The 20,500-nt window shown below is 51.7% G+C and overlaps 1 protein-coding gene across 3 annotated transcripts in view; it reads right to left on the bottom strand.

Annotated features, from left to right (window-relative positions):
- KIAA1671 (KIAA1671 ortholog) overlaps positions 1-20,500 on the bottom strand; it is a 127,397-nt gene that overhangs the window by 3,171 nt on the left and 103,726 nt on the right. For all 3 annotated transcript variants that reach the window (XM_065889989.1, XM_065889988.1, XM_065889987.1), the window contains 5 exons: positions 10,581-10,699; positions 7,330-7,585; positions 4,263-4,437; positions 3,377-3,501; positions 1,211-1,353 (listed from right to left, as the gene is read on the bottom strand). In XM_065889989.1, coding sequence (XP_065746061.1) covers positions 1,211-1,353; positions 3,377-3,501; positions 4,263-4,437; positions 7,330-7,585; positions 10,581-10,699 — 818 coding nt within the window. The remainder of the gene's footprint in view (positions 1-1,210; positions 1,354-3,376; positions 3,502-4,262; positions 4,438-7,329; positions 7,586-10,580; positions 10,700-20,500) is intronic.

Here is a 20,500-nt window from a genome sequence, read left to right on the forward strand (position 1 = left end):
TTCTTCTTTACGTATTTTTCTCTGTTTCTCAGAATGGCTTGTAATGAGAACACATCATTTTAACAAAAACAATGAAGTCAAACAAAAACATCTGAAAATTTTTTAAAGAAAAAGAAATCATACTTATGAAGACTTTAATGGCTATGGGAGAATCGTCACATGAAACCGGAAAAGAAGCTATATATAGTTTATGTTGTAATCGCGACTACATTTAAAAAGAATGGAAGGAGAAAGGCCCAAACGTCACTATGGTAGTCTTCTGGCGGGGCGGGGGGGGCGGGGTGGGGCGGAGGGGTGGGGTATCACATCATGGGTGATTTTCTTTCCTGCTTTATATTCATTTTATATTTTCTACAATTCCTAAGGTGAGCATGTACTACTTTTATAATCAAACACATGTACACACAAGACCTTACTTCTGTTGATCTCAGAGAAAGCTCCTGACTCCACAGTCCCAGAGGGCTCAGGGACATTGCTGACCTGGCTGGGGGTGGGGCGGGGGTCTGTGAGGAAGGAGAGGTCCCCTGGGCAGATAGGGGTCTGAGGACCCCAAGCAAGGCTTGCCTGATGGTGGAGGCTCAAAACCAGGCCTCCTGGTCTGGGGGTCCCTCCAGCCCTGGAGAAACGCTGGTGCCCTCAGCTGACCCCAGAGCAATTCTGGCATCCGCAGAGCAAGACAGGTACCATCTCTGCCTCAGCCTGTCTCTCTCTCTCATCCTCTTGCTTTCCTGCTTCCCACGGCCCACTCTGTGCTCCAATAACATGCACAGCCTACAGCGCCCAGTTCTACCAGGCCTCTGGACCTTTGCATGTGCTGTGACTTTGGCCACCTCTCTTGTCCGTCATGATGCAGATCGGGCACCCCCTCCTCTTGGAAGCCTTTTCCACACCCGTCCTCCTCAAGTCTGGGTTCTGAACTCTTCTTCTGCCTTCCTCTATCACCGGGGTCCGATAGTAAGTGTTTTTGACTTTGCAGGTTATAGGGTGTCTGTGTCAACGTGTCAGGTCTGCAGTTGCATCAGGAAAGCAGCCACAGACAATCCTTAAATGATGGCTGTGTGCCAATAAAACTTTATTTACAAACACAGACAGTGGGCTGAATTTGGCCTGTGGGCTATAGTCGGCCAACCCCTGCTCTGTCATAGCTCTTATATTACAATAGCAGTATCATGCATAATCCCTAACTTTTATGCGTTAGCAACACTCTCACCTTTCGTCCTTCTCCACGCTGGAGGGCAGCACGCGACTGCCCAGCACCCCGGGCTGGAAGGGGGACTTGGGGGCCTTGGGCTGTGGGGCCCAGCTGGGGGCATCGCTGGGACTGTCCATCTCTGGCCTCTTGTGTAGCTGAGCCTGGGAAGAGAAGACAGGGGTGGAGTCTGTAACCCGCCCTCGGTCTGGGGAAGGGTCCCATCCTACGGCACTTGTCACCGCATGGCGACAGCAGGGCTCCCAGCATCTGAACGGACCCAGGCAGCAGACTCAGGGGTGGGGGAGATGCTGCCTGACCGTGGAGGCCAAGAAAAATCGGAGGTCAGGCTTGTAGTCCAAGAGGCCACCCTTGACCACTGGGATCAAACAACTGTGAAAAACCCACACAATCACATTATCTTTGGCTGAAAAGCCACCATGTGTGGTGTCCTCATCACAGTTTCCTGAGAACCCCGAGATGGAGACAAGAGATGCATCTTGCAGCTGAGGCCCAGCTCTTTTAAGCTCTTTGCTCCTGTGAATATGAAGAAGTGAGGTTTCTGACTATCAGATTTGCACAGGGAAGACGCAGGGTGGATTCCCACCATTTTTGGAGGGCACACAGGGAATGGGATGATTTGGAATGGTGTGCCCAGAATTCCTTTGGGGGCTAGGGGGGGTATGATGGTGGCAGGTGGCATCTGTCTCCAAGTCAATGCTGGCAGAGCCCCCAGCAATAGCGGTCATCACCATCGTCGGCCTGGCAGCTTCTGTGCACTGGGCATCCAGCGACTGGACTCCACCAGGTGTAAGTTATATGACACATGTTTCCAGGGTGGAGACTGGCTTTCTCTGTTTTATAGAGGAGTAGCCTAAAGGTCAAAGGTTGAGCAGTTGGCCCAAAGTCACAGGGTTTTCCCCAACTAGGATTCGTCCTAGGTCTGCCCAATTCCAACTCCAGGGCTCTTTCGAGAAAAAGCCCGGCAGCCTCCCTAGGGCCTCTGCTCCCTCCTGTAAGCAGGGCCTTTCTCTGCCCCCCGTGTTAGGCTGCCCTGTAAGGCAGCCTTTGTTCCAATGCTTCAAAAAAGAAGTCAGAAAACCTCTGGCCTGGGACAGCTGCTGCAAGACATTTATGTTTTGAAGGCCTGTAAAATGAATTACAGGGACAAGTATGCATCCGCTGTTTATCAACTTTTTATTCTTGCCAGAAATGACATGAAAAGCAAAGCTGCCATCTGCTGAAGGAGTGGCAAGTTCACAGCCCCTAACAGGAGGCTCCCTGGCCACACGGAGTGTGGGGTTGAGAAATTCCACAAACAACCTAGGCTTCTTTGTCTTGATTTCTTCTTCAGTAAAATGGGAGTAAAGAGCTACCTTTTTTAGGGTTGCTGGGGACATAAAGCAAGTTTGCAAGCACATGGTGCCTGGGGATAAAAGAGGCCCCTCTCTTGCTTGCATTAAGTACCGCTGCCTCCCAGGACCTGTGAGATGCTCGGTGGAGTTGAGGGTGGGGAGACAGCCCAGCCCTGCCCTCAGGATTCCACAGTCCAGCTGGGATTGCGGTGCTATTTAAGACAGATTAATATGGCTCCAATGCTGACTTCTCACATTGTTTGGAATCAAAATAATCATTTTATGTGCCTCCCACCCCTAGCACACCAGATTCCTCAAGAACAGAAGCCTGGGCTAGTTCACTCCTGTTTCCCAGACATCCAGCACTGGGCCTGATGCCTAAGGTGGACTTTTAACCCCCTTTACAGATGAGCACATGGAGGCTTAGCTGGAAGACCAAACTGAGCAGCAGGTGTGGGGGCTAGAGAAAGAAGTGGAGATTCAGAAACACAGGATTACTGGAGAAATCCAAATAAATCAGTAGTACTGTTCATGGCACCGGGCCAAGGCCGATGTCCTGGTCTTGATAATGTACCATGGCCATGGGATGCTTTAGCACTGGGGGAAGCTGGGTGAGGAGGGGTCCCCGGGAAGTCTCTCATACTAGTTTTGCAACTTCTCATGAATCTTCAACTATTTCAAAAATTAGACAGAGAGGGAGGAAGACAGGAAGGGAGGAAGGGAGGGATGCAAGGAAGGAGAGAGGGAAGGAAGGAGGGAGGAGGGTGAGAAACATGGGCCTGTCTGTTTTGCTGCCACAGGTAAGCATAGCTCTGGGCATGAAGTCTGGTACCTTCAGCGCTGCCGGGTCCATGCCTGGAAACACGGGCATCCTCTGGGGTCGGCTGATGGGCGTCCTCTCAGCTCTGGGCGTCTTCTCCTCCTCATCTGACTCTTCCTTCCTGGGGGATTTCTCCTCTGTTGCAAAGAAAAGCGTACTGAAGTCACTGGCAGCCTCCATTCTGAGATTTTGCTTCTCCTTAAAACTCTTCCGTGGCTCTCCATCTACGGATCAAGTCTAACTCCTTAGCAAGGAATCACAACTCTCCACGAACTGGCTCTTCCTTTCTAGCTTGATTCCTGCTATTTCTGGCTTGGGAAACACTGAACTGCTTAGAGAAACGACCCGCCCCTGCCCCCGCCACACCCACGGAATGTTCTTTCCACACCTCTGCCCCTTTGATCCTGTTGATATTTCCATCTGGAATACCCTTCCCTGGCTAATTCCTATCTGTTCTTTAGGATTCAGCTCAAGGTTTGACGTGGAATGCAGCCAAAGAAGTCCTTAGAGGAAAATGCGTAGCCTTAAATAATTTATTAGAAACCCCAAAAGACTGACAATAAATGAACTGATCTTTCAACTTGAGAATCTAGAAAAAGACCAGCAAACAAACCTGAAGAGAGGATAAGGGTGAATTTAATAAGGATAACAGCATAAATAGTGAAATCCTATTAAGTCGTCTCAGTTCCTTGCAACCTGTGCAGCCCCAACTAATATATCATCCTCAAAAAAATGTTTTACCTAGTTTCTAAAAAGCTTGGTGGAATAAGAAACCACAGTTTCCTACGTTATTGTGTTCTAATACCCCACAGCCTTCAAAGTCAGAAAGCTCTTCCAGGGTTTAATCTAAATCCTTCCTGCTATCCAATGTGCTACCTGTGGAGGAGAGGGGGCATACCTGTGGAGTCCTTGAACATCCACGTGCTGTGGGCCTCCTCCTCCAAAGGAGACCTGCTCTCCGACTCGCTGACTCGGCTGTGCCGGAGGGAGTGGGAGATGGGAGCCCGGCGGCGGCTTCTCTTGCTGAGCTGCACCCGGGTCTTTAGGGCACTTGAGTCGAGGACTGAAGTTTGCTGTGGGAGTGGCAGGGAAGAAGAGGGGAAACAAAGCATGGGAAACGTTAAATGGGGGCATCACCCAAGGAAGGTGTGCATAGCTGTGTCGATACACAGTGCTATTTAGGTGGTATATGGGCCAGCATTTCCGCATTTCAGTAGGAACCTAACACTCTAAGCCTACTTTCTCTGTGAGATATAGCATGTAGGCCGATTCCAAGAATCAAATAAACCTTGAGTGCCCCACACAGTGCCTGGAACACAGTGGGCACATAATGGAAATGGCTTTCCGCTCCTGGTGACATCATCTGAGCAGGTAAGCTAGAGCAGTACCTAACAGGAGCTCAGTACATGTTTGTTTGTTTGTTGAATGAATAACTGAACACATCATCTAACTAAATCCTTACAACAACCTTATTCCACACAGGGTCCACGAGCTGAGAGGTTCTCAGTGTGGTCCTTCCTCTACCCACAATAATTCAGGGTGCAGGTGGGAGCCGGTGGAGCACCTACTAAGTACCAGGCATTAGTTTGCGAGCATCACACTGTGAGCTGAGGCGGGTGGAGGGTCAGTGATGGTTTCCAACATCACCACCTTTTGTGCTGAGAGGGCTGGGGGCAGACCACCTGGGTAGGCCCAGCAAGAAGGTGGGGCAGCCTCTGGCTCAGTGATCTCCAAGGAGATAGTGGTGAAGAGCCCGGAGCTTGGGCTTCAAATCCCGCTCAGTTTGAATGCCAGCTGTGTGACCTCAGAGCAGGGGACTTACCCTCTCTGAGCTCGGGTGTCCCTATTCGTAAAAACGGAATGATAATAGTATCCCCTTGTCAGGGTGGTTGAGAGAATTCAGGGAGCCCAGGCATGGAAAGTCCTGGTTCCAGTAGCACCCGACTCAGGCTCGCAGCCGTGAGCTATTCCTACGATGGGCTTCTCCCTTCCTGGCCAGCTCAGGTCCTGGCCTGAAATGTTGGATTCTTCCTCTCAGGTCCACTTTGGAGGAATTCTGTCACCCAGGGCCTTTTAAGTTAGCGATGATGAGCTAATTTCAGTGACTCATTTCCCAAAGTCGGTAAGTGACAGACACCCCATTGGGGGCGGGAGGAGGGGGCTGATACCTGCACAGATGTTTCCCAAACTGGCTGTGATGCTGTCCAGTGGGGGGATTTGTGTGGGGCTGGTGGAAGTTGGGGAGAGATGGAAATCATAAAGGGTCCGCCGTCCTCAAGAGGAGAGCATATATCTCCGGTCACTAGTAAATAGAGCGGGTTTCTCAGACTCAGGGAAAGTGGGAGGGAGCCACAGCAACGCAGGGGCTGCTGAAGGGGGCGTGGTCCCGTTCCCCAGGGCCACCCGTGCAGCCTCAGGCTGGTGCAGAAGCTGATTCCTTCCCTAGTGCCTCGCCTCCCCTTTCAGCCTCCCAACACTGCCTGTGGGAGACCTCAGTGTTAAATAATTGGCTGGGCCTGTGCTTAGGGACACTGGCATTTCAATCACTCAGTGGCCACTTCTGTTCCCGAATCAGCAAAAACGAGGGAGTTCCTGGTGGTCTAGCGGTTAGGGTTTGGTGCTCTCACTGCCATGGCCCAGGTTCAATCCCTGTCGGGGAACTGAGATCCTGCAAGCTCCTCAGTGTGGCCAAAAAAATTTTTTTTTTTAATGTTTAAAAAAAAAAAAAAGTAGCGTTGTCTCTGGTTATATGAAAGGATAAGTTAAAAAAAATAAAATAAAAATGGGGCCGGGGTTTTGCCTCTTGGGCTTAGTGTTCCAGAAGGTAAATCAGGAGACTTATGCTATGGCACAGTGACATCGTATGGGCGTGTAAGCTGGAGCAATGCTTGGGACATGGCTGGAGCTCAATAAATGTTTGTTGGATGAATAACTGAATAAATCCCCTAACTAAACCCTGACAACCTGCACCCTGTCCATGTTTATACAGTGGGGTGCCCCAGTGGAGACTGAGTGTGTGCCTTTCCTCATTTCTGCCCTTATTTAGAGATGCCAGAGAGAGACCGTGACCACATTTAGGAAGGAGAATCCCATTTGAGGCCCTAAAGGAAGCCCCACACCTAAAGCAGTGATGGTCCTTCTCTGGGGGCATCTGTGTCGTCATCTCTAAGGGTGTGGACGTGAGGCTTCACTGAGGAGACAGGGTCTGTTTTGGATTTTGCATCATTTAGATGTTGCATCCTCAGGAGGGTGGGCAGGTAGCCCTATTGTCAGGGAAGGAGAATAATAAAACCCCTGTGTCTCAAGGATTGAAAAGGACAACCTGCCTGACCCCTGCAGGTCTAGAAGGGGCTGGGTAGGAGGCAGTTGGACTTGGGTGGCTAGCATCCTGTAGGATGGCTCTCCGTGGGCCCCAGAAGAGCTGAGTTCTGAGGGCTGCCCACGCCTGAGGAGGCTCCCCTTTACAGACAGGCTTGGATTCCCTGGCTCCAGGGACGTGGTCCCACTTGTCAAGACCTTGGTAAGAACCCCCAGCAGAATTGGTCTGAGCGAAGTCCAGGCTGCACGCCTAGATTTGCAGGCCTCAGGCAGACACCTCCCACCCGCCAGGGGTGAGAGGCCAGATGGCCTGTTCGCCTAACAGGTGAGGGCTCAGCTCAGTTTTAATTTGTACACATATGGTTGCATTCACAGCCGTGAAACCCACTGTACTGGTTACAGGTGGACAACGAAGCCGAGGTTCAGAGAGGTGAAGACAGTTGCCCCAAGACACACAGCGGGTGTGTGGCAGGTACAAGCCTCATGTAGACTTCAGTCCCATCTCAGACTGTGCCCTCTGCACCCACCACAGGGGGCCCTGGCACACAGACTCTACCAGGGAAAGGGGTAATTCATCGGGAGATGCTAGAACGTCCCTTTAAGAAGAAATGACTGTTTCCAGCACGTGCTCCCAACGACTGACTTACATGGATAAAGGAGAAGTCGTCCACCCTCTTTGCGGGGCAGGCATCTGCTGGGGGCGGCCCCTCCATCCCGTCAGTGGATTCCAGGTCCGTGCTGGATCGGTCCACGCTGGTGCTCTGCTGGTCCTTGGAGCAATCATGCTGGTCCCCAGCAGAGGTGGTCTCCGTTTGGGAGGACAGGGAAGACAGGCGGCTGCTGGGGGGCTGCTTCTGAGCTGACGTGGCACTGCTGTCCGGGGATGGGGACTCGGGGGCCAAGCTATGAGAATGGAAGGAAGGGAGGGAGGCCTGGTCGGGCAGGTTGTTTCAGAGACCTGAATTTCAAGGAAGGGAAGTGGCAGAAGGTAGGGTGTGGGCTGTGCTTTATATGCCAGGAAACAAGAGACAGAACATCCCAGTTAGGAGAACCACTCTGGGCCCAGCCAGGTGCTGTCCATGGTGCCTCTAGAACACCTGAACAGGTGCAGAATGGGTGCAGAATGTCCCGTTCAAGACCCTCTAACCCTGCGCCGTCCAATACGGGAGCCACTGGTCACATGTGGGCCGTTGGGCCCTTGCAATGCGGCGAGTGAGGGCTGAGCTGGGCCCTGAGTACAGTCAGTACACACTGATTCCCGGCACTTTGAGTGAAGAAAAACGAACGTAAAATACCGCGTTAATAACTTTATAGTGATTACATGTTAAAATGGTAGTATTTCGGATCTACTGGGCTCAACAGAACATACTGTTAAAATTAATTTTGCCTGTTTCTTTTCTACTGACGTGGCTACTGGAACACTAAAACTGCCTCGAGTTTGCAGCTTGCGCTGTATTTCTGTGGCACAGCGCTGATGTAGACCAAATAATCACTGGCCGTCACCAGCGGGAGAGCAGGAGGGGGGGAATCTCCTGCATTGTTTCATCCATCCATTCATTCACTCACTCACTCGAGATTTACGGAGCGCTTGCTATGCGCCAGGCCCTGTGCTAAAAATTGTATCGTTCCATCCTCTTCACAGTCCTACGGTGATTACCCTATAATCCTGCAACGTCCACAGCCCTAGGAGACAGGATTAACCTCAGGAAATTAAATACTAACCTCGCTCGAGATGAGGAAACCGAGGCACAGAGACGTGAAGTAGCCCGCCCAGAGGGACAGACCTGACCCCAGAATCCAGGTCCTTGACCCTCTCCTCCTGGAATTTCTGCCCATAAAGTATTCCAAGTACCACTTGGATAATTGGAACCACACAAGATAGAAAATATGTCAATAAATCAAACCATTAAGTTAAATAGGCTCTCCGCTCCCCCCTTAAAAAGACCCCAAAGCCAAGAGCACAGGAAAGCCTAACGCTAAGGAAGGGGGGACGGGCACAGCAGACACCACCTCACTGATGGGAGGGTCTGCCCTGAAATACCCCTGAGCTGCGCCCTTGGGCAGAACCTGCAGCCCAGGTGTCCTGGGGTTTCACTGCAGGAGCACAGCCATGCTTTCGTCAGCTCGGGGAAGAATTTATTCCTTGGAATAGGCAGGATGTTTGGGTGTGGGGTGCGACTGAGGCAAATCCACAAAAAATGAGGGAAATACCACTGAGGAGGCTGCAGGTGGCGCCGCTGCTCAGGGCTGGGAGCACAGCAGCTCCGGGGCCCTTTCCCGGAGGAGGAGCTGCAGTGCCTCCTGGAGACAGCAGGGGGCGACCCCAGGACACAGGGGAGATGCCAGGTCCCAGAGGGAGAAGGGGCCTCCCAGGGTCACACAGCGACCGCAAAACCAGGACACCCAGGCTTCCAGACTCGCTCACTGATTAACACACATCACAGGGTAGGAAAGAAAACAAAAAGGCTTCATGGGTACTGGAAGGAACCTGTGCTTCCCTTTTTCTTACCCACTTCCAATTCCATCAACCTCCACCCAGCTTTAGTACCAACGACAGCTATGGGACATAAACCAGCAGAGGGGTGTGGCCGCTCCTGACGGGTGGGGGCAGGGGAAGGAGATGGGAGACCTGGGTTTGAGTCCAGCTCAGCCATGGACACACCATATCCCTGGGCATGAGACCCACAGATGAGGAAACTGAGTCACACAGTGACACAGCTGGTAAGTGGCCATGCCGGGGTCGACCCAGGTCTCCCTGACTTCAAAACACCGTGCGATCCTGTGGCCCGCCGGTGGGAAGTGTGAGCTGAGAACACGGCAAGCCCACCTCCCGGTTGTCCACGAAGCTGCTGCTGTGTTCGATCCCCCCCCCCAAGGGAGAGAAGAAAAACTGCATTTTTAAAACAACGAACGGGTGCAATGTATCAAGCTCCTACTAAGTGCCGGGAAATATGCCAACTGCTGCACAGGTTACCCTGCTGACAACCCCACGTGCCTCAGTCTTTGCCTCTGCAAGATGGGGCGATAGGATTAAATGTTATGTTTCAGTGCTTACAACAGTGCTCGGCCTGTCCGCTCAACAGACCTTGGCTCTTTTTATGCGCGTCATCCCCCTTCTATGGAGAAGGAGCGTGAAATCCGGCAAATAGGACTAATTTACCCAGGACCTCACAGCCAGCTGGAGTGAAGCTGGAGTTCAGACCTGCCTGCCTCCTGAATCCAGGCGATGCTCAGTGACCTCCAGGCTTCTGCCACAGTCATAATAATATTTCTTCCCAGCCAGGCTGACACCTGAGGGGCCCTACAAGCCTCTAACAGCGGTGATACTAAACGCTGACATAGCTTATAGAGCAGTATCTGTAATATGCTCCTATATTTGTAAACACACAATATACATACAGAAAAAAGTCTAGAAAGACAACAAACAACATTAATGAAGGTTATATCTGTGTGCTGGGATTAGAGGCGATTTTCATTTTCAGTTTGATTTTTTTTATGGTATTGTAATTATGTAATTTTTTTCATGAAACACACGTAACATGAAATTTACCAGTAGAGCGTTCACAATGTTGCACAACTATCACCGCTCCCTGGTTCCAGAACATCTTCATCTCCCCAGAAGGAAACCTGGTCCCTGTTGAGCAGTCACTCCCCTCCCCCTCCCCCCAGCCCCCGGCAACCACAAATCTACTTTCTGTCTCTATGGATTTGCCTATTCTGGACATTTCATATATCATTTTAAAACAAGTTTTCTGTACATTCTAAATTTCTGTTTTATAAAAAGAAATGGTTTGCTCTTATAGTTACAGACAAAACAGTTCTACTTAGTAACAGAGAAATCAGGAGGCAGATGGGCCACCCTGGCTCCCGCCCAGGGGCCCCGCCCTGCACGCCCTACCTCTCCCCGCTCTGGTGCTGGTGCAGCCACGTCCCATACTGGCTGTCGGCTTCCTGCACGAGGGTGTCAGTGTCCTTGGCCTCGGGGGTCCGCCTGGAGAAACACTGCTTCAGCTGATCCTGCAAGGACAAGCCAGAGGTTTCTATCAGGGAAAATGCTCAGAACCTTGTCCCAGCTGGTAACTCACAGCGTATCGCCCCCTGCTCGAACCCACCTCAGCTCCCTACCGCTCTCGGAAGTGGGTCCAAACGTCTGTGCTGGGCATGAGGGTGACCTACCATCCGGGTTTGCCCAAGACATCGCAGGATGAAGGACGGCGGGTGCCAAAGCCAGGCAAACTGAGATGAAGGGGTCACCCTCCTGCGTCCTGTGTGGGCACCACCCTACCCCTGGCCAAACTTCTCTCCACCTTCACTGCCCCCAGGACTTATCAGTCTGGTTACGGTGCTCCCCTGTCCGTCCCCCGCCACCAGGTTCGCACGGTCGCCATGCTTCCACCACCAGCATCACCAGCACAGCCTTCGTGGAGCATTTAACTTGTCCCCGGTGTTGATCAAGCTGTCTGCATATCACCTCGCTGAGCTGCAGTCCCATGGCAATCCCATGAGGTGGAGCTCTTTAAAATCCCCATTTTACAGACGAGAACACTGAGGCTTAGAGAGGTGAAGTGACATGCCCCCCCATCAAACAGCCAGTAAATGATGAGGTGGGACTCAAACTCAGGCAGGGGGCTTGGACTGCAAGTCCAAACTGGCAACCACTGTGCCCCACGCAGCCCGGATCCCCGGTTCTGTCACCAACTGCTCGGTGACTGGTCTCTGCCCTCAGCCTGGACCCTAGGGAGAGGGTCCTGCTAACCACAGCACTAGCCAAAGGGCCTAACCTGGTACCTGGCACACGCTGGGAAGCCCACAGGTCTCCATCAAAGTGCTGGCCTCCTTAACTTGTTCACTCAGCAAATTAAAAGCCCGTCCCCCGGTGACTGACTGTTGAACTGGCTGACACTTGGGCCTCTGTGTTATTGATTGGGGAGCAGCTGGAATGTTCAAGGCAAACCCAAAACTCCAGCCCCTTGGGTGGCCATTGGCACAATAGCAATTCAAAATCAGCTAGGTGCTTTGTGACCACCTAGAGGGGTGGGATAGGGAGGGTGGGAGGGAGGGAGACGCAAGAGGGAAGAGATATGGGAACATATGTATATGTATAACTGATTCACTTTGTTATAAAGCAGAAACTAACACACCATTGTAAAGCAATTATACACCAATAAAGATGTTTTTTAAAAAAATGGTTCTGGGCTTCCCTGGTGGCGCAGTGGTTGAGAGTCTGCCTGCCAACGCAGGGGTTCAAGCCCTGGTCCGGGAAGATCCCACGTGCCACGGAGCAGCTGGGCCCGTGAGCTACAAATACTGAGCTCTGCGCGTCTGGAGCCTGTGCTCCGCAGCAAGAGAGGCCGCGACAGTGAGAGGCCCGCGCACCGCGATGAAGAGTGGCCCCCGCTTGCCACAACTAGAGAAAGCCCTCGCACAGAAACGAAGACCCAACACAGCCAAAAATAAATAAATGAATAAATAAATTTATTAAAAAAAAAAAAGGTTCTGAAGAGCCTAGGGGCAGGACAGGAATAAAGATGCAGACGTAGAGAATGGACTTGAGGACATGGGGAGGGGGAAGGGTAAGCTGGAACGAAGTGAGAGAGTGGCATGGACATATATACACTACCAAATGTAAAATACATAGCTAGTGGGAAGCAGCCACATAGCACAGGGAGATCAGCTCGGTGCTTTGTGACCACCTAGAGGGGTGGGATAGGGAGGGTGGGAGGGAGACGCAAGAGGGAGGAGATATGGGGACATATGTATATGTCTAACTGATTCACTTTGTTATAAAGCAGAAACTAACACACCATTGTGAAGCAGTTATATTCCAATAAAGATGTTAAAAAAAAAAAATGGCCTTGGCTTCTGAGCTTTGAAGGATGTTCCCAGTCACCATCTCTTGATGGCTTGGAGCCAGTGGATGAGGAATATGGAGGGAGTTGGGGGTCACGGGGCGAGGGGGTGAGAACAACTTGGCCCCCAGTTCCAGAAACAGCAGCAGGAGCGTCTCACTCCTTGTGTCCCACTGGGGTCAGGAGGCATGTCCTGCCACGAGGTGCTCTGGAGCATATGCCTCTCCTGCTCAAACACCTCCCACAGCTCCCTACTGTCCTCCTGCTGATATCCAACACCCCTTGCAATTGATCCTCAAGTTTCCTGTCCAGTCCCATCTCCTAGCCCTGCCCCAAACAGAGGCCCATTCCACCCACCGAGACCTACTCACTGCATCCCACACAAGCCTTACCTTCCAGCCTCTGTGGCTTTGCTTGTACCTTTCCCCCTTCCTATCCATCCCTCCCAGCCCGAGCCATTGCAACAACCCACAGTGACCTTGCCTTCCCCTGCACTCTCCCTGCCTACTCTGGACTCATTTTTGTGCCAGGTAAAGTTTGACATATAAGTTATTTATGCAACAGACATCTACCGAGCACCTACCATGTGCTAGGCACTTGGGAACCAGGGGTGGGGTTCACTACACAGATTCTGTAACTCAGCCGAGGCAGCCTTTAAGATCGGACACTCCATCACCTGTGTTCCCCACCCAGAGCCTGCCTGGCACCCAGTAGGTGCTTAGTGGCGGTGGGCAGACTGTCCTGCAGTAGCTTATCTTCCTCCCAGTGGGGAGCACGCCTCTTCACAGCTTCTACGGAGCCATCCTTAGCAGAGCAAACATGTGTGGTCCTGCAGAGTGAGCAGGAGCCTCGGGAAAAAGCTCTGCTGTGTGACCTCAGGGCTTTTGTCTCCCTCTCTGGGGCACAGGGACGTGGCAAGATGCCAATGAGAAGACCCACATGATAGCTCCAAGGGCGGGACCTGACATTCAGGAAACATCCCATAAATGCCCATCTCCTTCCTCATTCTCTTTCTCTCACCTTTTGGAGACACTTGCGTACCCCATGAGGGGATACTATGGGCGAGGTATGTGCAAGGACCCCAGGGAGTCAGGATAAACCGCTCAGTCACCCTGGTAAACAACCACACTCACACACCCTCATTTCGCTGCCTGTAGATTCCTTCTCCTCGTTACCCAAATCACAAAGGCTTGCTACAAGACATGTCAAAATTACAGAAAAGCACAAAAAATAATATTTAAAAGTCACCCATCACCTAGTGACCATATTCTGCTATAATCCTGCCCAGAATTTCATCTGGGTCCACTCCTTTAGAGCATCACGGTTAACGGCTGAAGAATGTTCGCTGCCCCGACACAGCGTTGTTCCTTTAATCGATCCCCAAGTGTCGTGGCATTTAGGTTGCTGTTCACCGTTATAATCAACCATACGATGAACGTCCTTGGGGCTGAAGTGACACATCTCTGATGACTCCCACAGGAGAACTCCCCAGGCAGAGAATCGCAGGGTGGAGGGGTAGCACATACAAGGCAGCCTTGGAACAGTCCATCCAAACTGCAAGTCTACAGCAGCATGCGAGGGTGGCCGTTAGCACGCCTGAGGGAGTCAGTCAGTCCCTAGGTGGGGAAACTTGGATGTCTTTGCCTTGAAAGGTCGCCTGACATGGTCAGACGCCCAGTATCCTTAAGAGAATTCCCCCTGGGACCCAGGAATGGAAGTGGTCATCTGAGCATGGTCCCAGCTGCTTACTTCTTTCAAAGTTGTCACAGAATCGGCCATTCCCTAACTTAAGCCACCACATGGGTCGGATTTGGAGGCCAGAGGTCGGGGCCTGGGGGGGCTGCCTCTGGTGGACTCGACATCCTTGTCCCCAGCAGCTTGCAGACGGCTGCAAGGGACATGCTAGGTCTGTGCCCCGTGTGTACCAAGCTCAGCATAAGGCAGCAGGGTGACCGCTCAGGGACAGCTTACAGCTCAGGGTTGCGGGGGGAGAGGTTGCCGTCTCTGCTCTGCCCCAGCTGGGTGGTCTGGCCAAGGGACCCCGCCCATCCAAGCCTCAGTTTCCTCAGTGGAAAAACAAGGGTTGCTTTGAGGCTTCAGGGAGATAAGCCCTGGAACACGTTAAGCTCAGTGCCTGGCATAGAGGTGCTCGGGACACAGGAGCTGATGCAACCAGAGTCAGGTTCACGGCCCTCCCCAGAGTCAGGCAGGGGGACGGACTCCTGGCAAAGTGTGATTCTTCTCGGGGCCTCAAGACCCCCAAGAGATGGGGATCTTTCGATGCTGAGTGATAGAGGAAGGGATCTGCAGGTGGGGCCTCTGGAAATCAGCATGGCAAGTTCCGAAGGATGTTAAGGGTGGAATCAGGGCAGGAGGCAGGGGAATGCTTCCTGACGCCCTTTGGAAGGCTCTGGGCGGCCGGGTGTGGGGGGAATAAATGATGCTCAGCAAAATACACTGGCTTCCACGCATCCCCACTTGTGGGTCCTCCCGCAGAGGTTTAAGATTCACGCTCAGGGATCTGTAATCCCCGCAGGCAGGGATGGAGGTCTTCTCCCTCCACTGCCTAAAGCCAGACTCAGGATTCCGGACAGCAGCATCCCTGACTCCTCTGTCACTCTCATCCCCGTGTCGGACCAATCCCCAAGCCCTTCAAAGTCTCCATCAGGAAGACTTTGGCCAGCTCTGGGGTCCCCCTGCCTCCCTCACCTCTGCTCCCCCCCGTCCCCATATATTCTCTTCCTATTACACTTTCCAAAACTGAAATCTAAGCCTGCAGGGTTTCTGCTCAAAACCCTTCAGTAGCTCCCCCAGGGTCAAGTCCAAACACCATAAGGATGGCTTGTAGGACTTTCATTAGTGGGGCTCTTTCCCCACCGTCCCCTGCCCCTCCCCCATCCCCAGGCCCTCCCAGCCCCTCCCACTGGCTGCTCCAGCCCGCTTTCCTCTTCTCACATTCCTCAGTTGGCCATCCCTCACCTCCAGACCTGCTGGAGCAGCCACCACCACCTGGCTGTCATTCAGATTTCAGCTTTGCTGGCTCTTCCTCCAGGAAGCCTTCCCTGAACTCCCCTCACCCAAGGCTGGCTCAGGAGCCAGCTCCCACCATTCCCTAGACCTCAAGTCTCTATATCTGTGCTGTCCAATATGATAGCCGCTAGCCACGTGTGGCTATTTAAATTTCATTTAAATTAATTAAAATGTTAAAAATACGAAGAATCCAGTTCCTCAGCGGCTCTAGCTATATTTCAAGGGCTCCATAGCCACGTGTGGCTACCACATTGAACAGCACAAGATACAGGACATTTCCATCATGGCAGAAAGTTTCTACTGAAGAGCACTGCTGTAGAACTTCCCAAATTATGTTCATTATAATTGACCTGTTTTTTTTCAGTCTCCCTTGAATGAGTACTATTTCTGGAGCCAGATGCCTGGATTTAAATCCAGGCTCCATCACACAGATCCTGTATTCAGGCTGTGTGACCTTGGGCAACTTACTTAACCTCTCTGTGCCTCAATGTCTGGACAACGCAGATGTTAAGTATTTGGTTGAATGCCATCTCAGTCCCTATGTTTTAACACAGGACCCCAAAATCTGGAGTACTCCAGGGGTTAGGATCATCTAAGGGAATTGATCTTGCAAACGAGGCTTAAGAAATCAAGCTGTTTGTCAGTACTTTCTCCCACTAGTATCCTGGTAACCTTGTGCGCAGTGCAAATTATTCATGTCTCGTCACTGTAGCAGACCCCGGTGGCACTTCAGATCAGCAAGTCTTGATCTTCACTCCCAGGGCTACGAGGCCTCAAGATCAACCACAGAAACGGTCCAAAACTCTTGTGAAACTTTCTGAAAGTCAGGTTTTTAAGTTAGCTTTAAGGCAGAGTATTCTTCCAAATCAGTTCGCCTTACTGGCTGCTATAAAAGCCCTCACTGTCTGCGGATGAGTAGATATCTACAAGGTGGTCTGAAAATACATGATGGATAAAGAGAAGCATTGTCTGAGGAACACACGTGTCCAAATTAGTCCCGCATTTGGGTCATCGGCAGGTCTTTTTTTTGACATGCACCCCCGATGGATATCAACCAGCCACAATCCAAATTTCAGCTGTCATTTGTCACACCAAGTCATCACATCTTAACATTTTTTTTTTTTAAGATTTTTTTTTATGTGGACCATTTTTTAAAGTCTTTATCGAATTTGTTACAATTTTGCTTCTGTGTTATGGTTTTTGGGTTTTTGGCCATGAGGCATGTGGGATCTTAGCTCCCTGACCAGGGATCGAACCTGTACCCTCTGCACTGGAAGGCGAAGTCTTAACCACTGGACCACCAGGTAACTCGTGAATCTTAACATTTAGATCTCCAAGGACCCTTGAGTCTATTCAGCTGGCCCTTTTCAGATGATAAACTTTTTCAGATAGCTGATAAACTCAGAGGCAGGGATTCTCACGGGGAGTGAGAGGCAGAGCTGCGGGGCCTGGAACCCAGTTTTCTGGGCTCCTTCCAGCCCCCCACCTTGTCCAGGATGCTTCAAGAGGCTCAGATGAGGAAATGCACTTTAAAATGCTCTAAAAAAGCCTCGCGAACTTGGCGGGTTTAAAAACCACTTGCTCAGGCTAGCTCACCAAGCCCCAAGCTGGTGGTAGGTGAAAATTCTAGGTCCTCGTCTTGCAGGCAAACACGACTGCCGCGGCCCAGGACCTATAATGGACAGTTTTCCAACACCCAGGCTGGGGAGACCAGCCTAACAGACGCCTTTGAGGGTTGTGTTTAAACAAGTGGCAACACATGTCCTGAAATTTAAAACGTGCATACCCTGGACTCAGCAATTTTAGTTCCAGAAATTCATCTCAAGAAAGTCATTAGACACACTCACCAAGACCTATGAACACGGACGCTTCCCTGCAGGAGAGCAAAGATTGCAAAATACTGGACATAACATTGCAGAACACTGAATTGTCCTAAATATCCAGTAAGATGGGGATCGGTGAAATACACAATATGATATATCCACACGATGGAATAAACACAGCCAAAGAAAATGATGCTCAGAAAGAATGTTTACTGTCACAGAAAGATGTCTGCCTTATACTAGCAAATATTACTCTTTTAAAAAGGTAACAAAACAGCACATGTGTTGATACCAGCTTTGTAAAAACAAATATGTAAATGCATGTGAGAATAAGCAAAGGAAACCTCCAGAAGTTTCCACAGAAAACTGATACCAGTGGCACTGTATGTGGTGACGAAATCGGCTGTCTTTCTATTATTGATGATGATTTTCGTTAGTATCCACACTTGTGATTTTTTTATCCCTATATCATCAGATAATAAAATTAAATACAATTAATTAAATCATTCCTCCAACACTATCATATAGTAGACATCACGAATTAAAAACAAATCAGAAGGGGGCTCTTCATTTCTTAATCTCTATCAGAGCCCAGCAAACTCTTTCTATAAAGGGCCAGATAATAAATATTTTGGGCTTTGTGGGCCATGGGGTCTCTGTCCCAACTTCAGCTTTCCTGTCGTTACCATGTCAGCAGCACAATGCCTGTGTTCCAATAAAACTTTATTTACAAAACAGGTGGCTAGCTGGATTTGGCCCACAGGCAGTTGGCTGATCCCTGATCTATACCCTTTAGACTGTCAGCTGCATGAAAATGGGGACTCCTTCATCCACTGCTGCACCCCAGTGCTTAGAACCATGCCAGGCCTGGAGTACTTGTTGAATAAATACTTGCTGGAGGAATATGTTTCTGAAAATAACTTTTCTGCACTGAGTAGGTGTGAGCTCCTTACCCAGAAAAGGCCGTGTCATTAGGGAAGGAGTGAGGAAAAGAGAAAATATTATGCCTGCATGTATTCTGGGGTGTCTGACACATCCGCCTGGGAAAGAAGCCTGAGTCAGAACGGTGTTCGGTGGCCTGCGGCTGACGGGGCAATTCAAGATGTGCGTCCCCCTCCCATCTCTGCAACTGGACACTCTCAGCTGTGCAGGGTGCTCTGGTGTCATGGGACCCAGGCTGGGGTGACGCTGGCTCTGTCCCAGTGCCCCCGGGGCCTGGTGGCACCTCCCTGCCTTGTGCCCAGATCAGACTTGCACAATGGCTGAGCAATAATACTAACAATAGTATCAAGGGCTAACATTACTGTGAGCGCTGGTGATTACCATGACCTTTCACTTTGCCATCTAATGCTCCCAAACAACGCTATGTGGAAGGAACCGTAATGGACCCATTGTACAGGGGAGGAGACTGAGGCCCAGAGAGGGGACCTGACACACCCAAGGTGGTACAGTTAAAAAGTCGTGGAGCTGCAAATTGAACTTGGTTTGCTTGACACCCAAGCCCCAAAATACTCCCCCAAACCGCTGCATTCTCCAAGCTCTGGCTTGACATGGAGACCTATTGTAGGGCCTTCAATGACCATCTCACTGATGGGAAAATTGAGGGCCAGAGAGATGAAAGGATGCCTGGCCACGCCTCGAATCCAGGTGTCCTGATCCCCTGGTCTGTGCTTGATTACCACAGTGCATTCCCTAGCTGCACCCAGGGTGGGGCCTCAGGCCCAGAAAGGGGAGGAGGGGGGCAGCAGGCCAAGGATGGGCCGAGTCCCCCAGTGTGTCTCCCATCCACCCTGTAACCCCCGCTCCAGGCTCTTAAGAGCACTGTCTGTCCCACTGTGGCCCGCAGGGCCTGGATGTCCAGCGCCCACTCTCCTGGTCACCTCTTCTCACCCTCACTCCCTCCCGTGCTGCAGCCACAGTGATGCCCAAACACCCCGTGCACCTTCACAGCACAGCTGTTCGCCTGGCTAAGGGCGGCCTCCCTCACACCGCAGAGTGCGTGGTGGCCCCTCCGAGCAGATTCCCGCCTGAGTCTAGGTCCTTGTCCTGTCCCTCCGAGCCCTGGCCTCGGCTGGGGGTTCTCAGCACTTGGACGGTTCCTTGGATGCCTGTTCCTCCCAGTACACACAACCTCCAAAAGGGGAGAGCTGTGTCTCGTCACCATTGGATTCTCGGAGCTTAGTTACAGCTCTTGGCACAGAGTTAAGTGCTCACTGAATAATAAAGAAGGAGAGAGGAAGGGAGGAAAGAGGGAAGGTGGGGAGGAATGAAAAAACAAAAAGGAGAGAAGGGAGAACAAGGTAAGGCAGTCAGGCCAGAAGGAAGCGGACAGGAACGGTGCAGGACAGGAGCCCTCAGAACGCTCTCCCAGTGCCGTCAGCAAAAACGCGCAGTGTCCCCTCCCTGTGGACTCGTGTCCCAGCTAGGAGGCGTCGGTGCAGTTGATGGGCTTCTCGGAGTCCACAGTGTCACCTCAGGTGGCAACGCAAGCCAGGCCTTGTGCCCCTGCCCGTGGGGCATGATGCTTCCAGGGGAAGGTTGGTGGGACACCAGTTTCTGACCCCTCTCAATGGGCTCTGGGAACAACAGTGCAGTCTGGCCAGGTGTAGTCAGGTATAGCCAGGTGTGGCTTTGTGTGGCACACGGTGGTGGCTTGGATGGGGGCATAGCTAAGACAGAGAGCAAGACAAATGGAGAAAACACAACCGGCACTGGGAGGCGCGCGGAGATGGGCACAGGGAGAGAGGTGCACAGGGCAAGAGTGACGAGCAGGTGGAGGACATGTGCTGGGCCTCAGTGAGGGGGCTGAACCGGCCCACCTGGGCGGTGGTGATGCAGCTCCCCCCACAGGAACACACCTGTTCCTGGACTGGGTCCGCTGACCCATCGTGGTGAGCAAAGGTGCCAGGCTCAGCGCTGGCTCCCTCTCTGGATGACCTCGAGCAAAGCCCCCACTTCTCTGAGCCTCGGTTTCCTCTCTTGGTGACTTAGTGGCTAGGGATGGCAGGTCTCAGGGGCCTTCTGCCACTTGATGGCTCACCTCTGCCTGGTGGCTAATGTCCAGAGCTCACCAAGCCGGCCTGTGTGAGCTGTCAGCTGTTTCCTGGTGAAGAGGG

This window comes from Phocoena phocoena, chromosome 13, assembly GCF_963924675.1.
Source record: "Phocoena phocoena chromosome 13, mPhoPho1.1, whole genome shotgun sequence".
Lineage (NCBI taxonomy): Eukaryota > Metazoa > Chordata > Mammalia > Artiodactyla > Phocoenidae > Phocoena > Phocoena phocoena.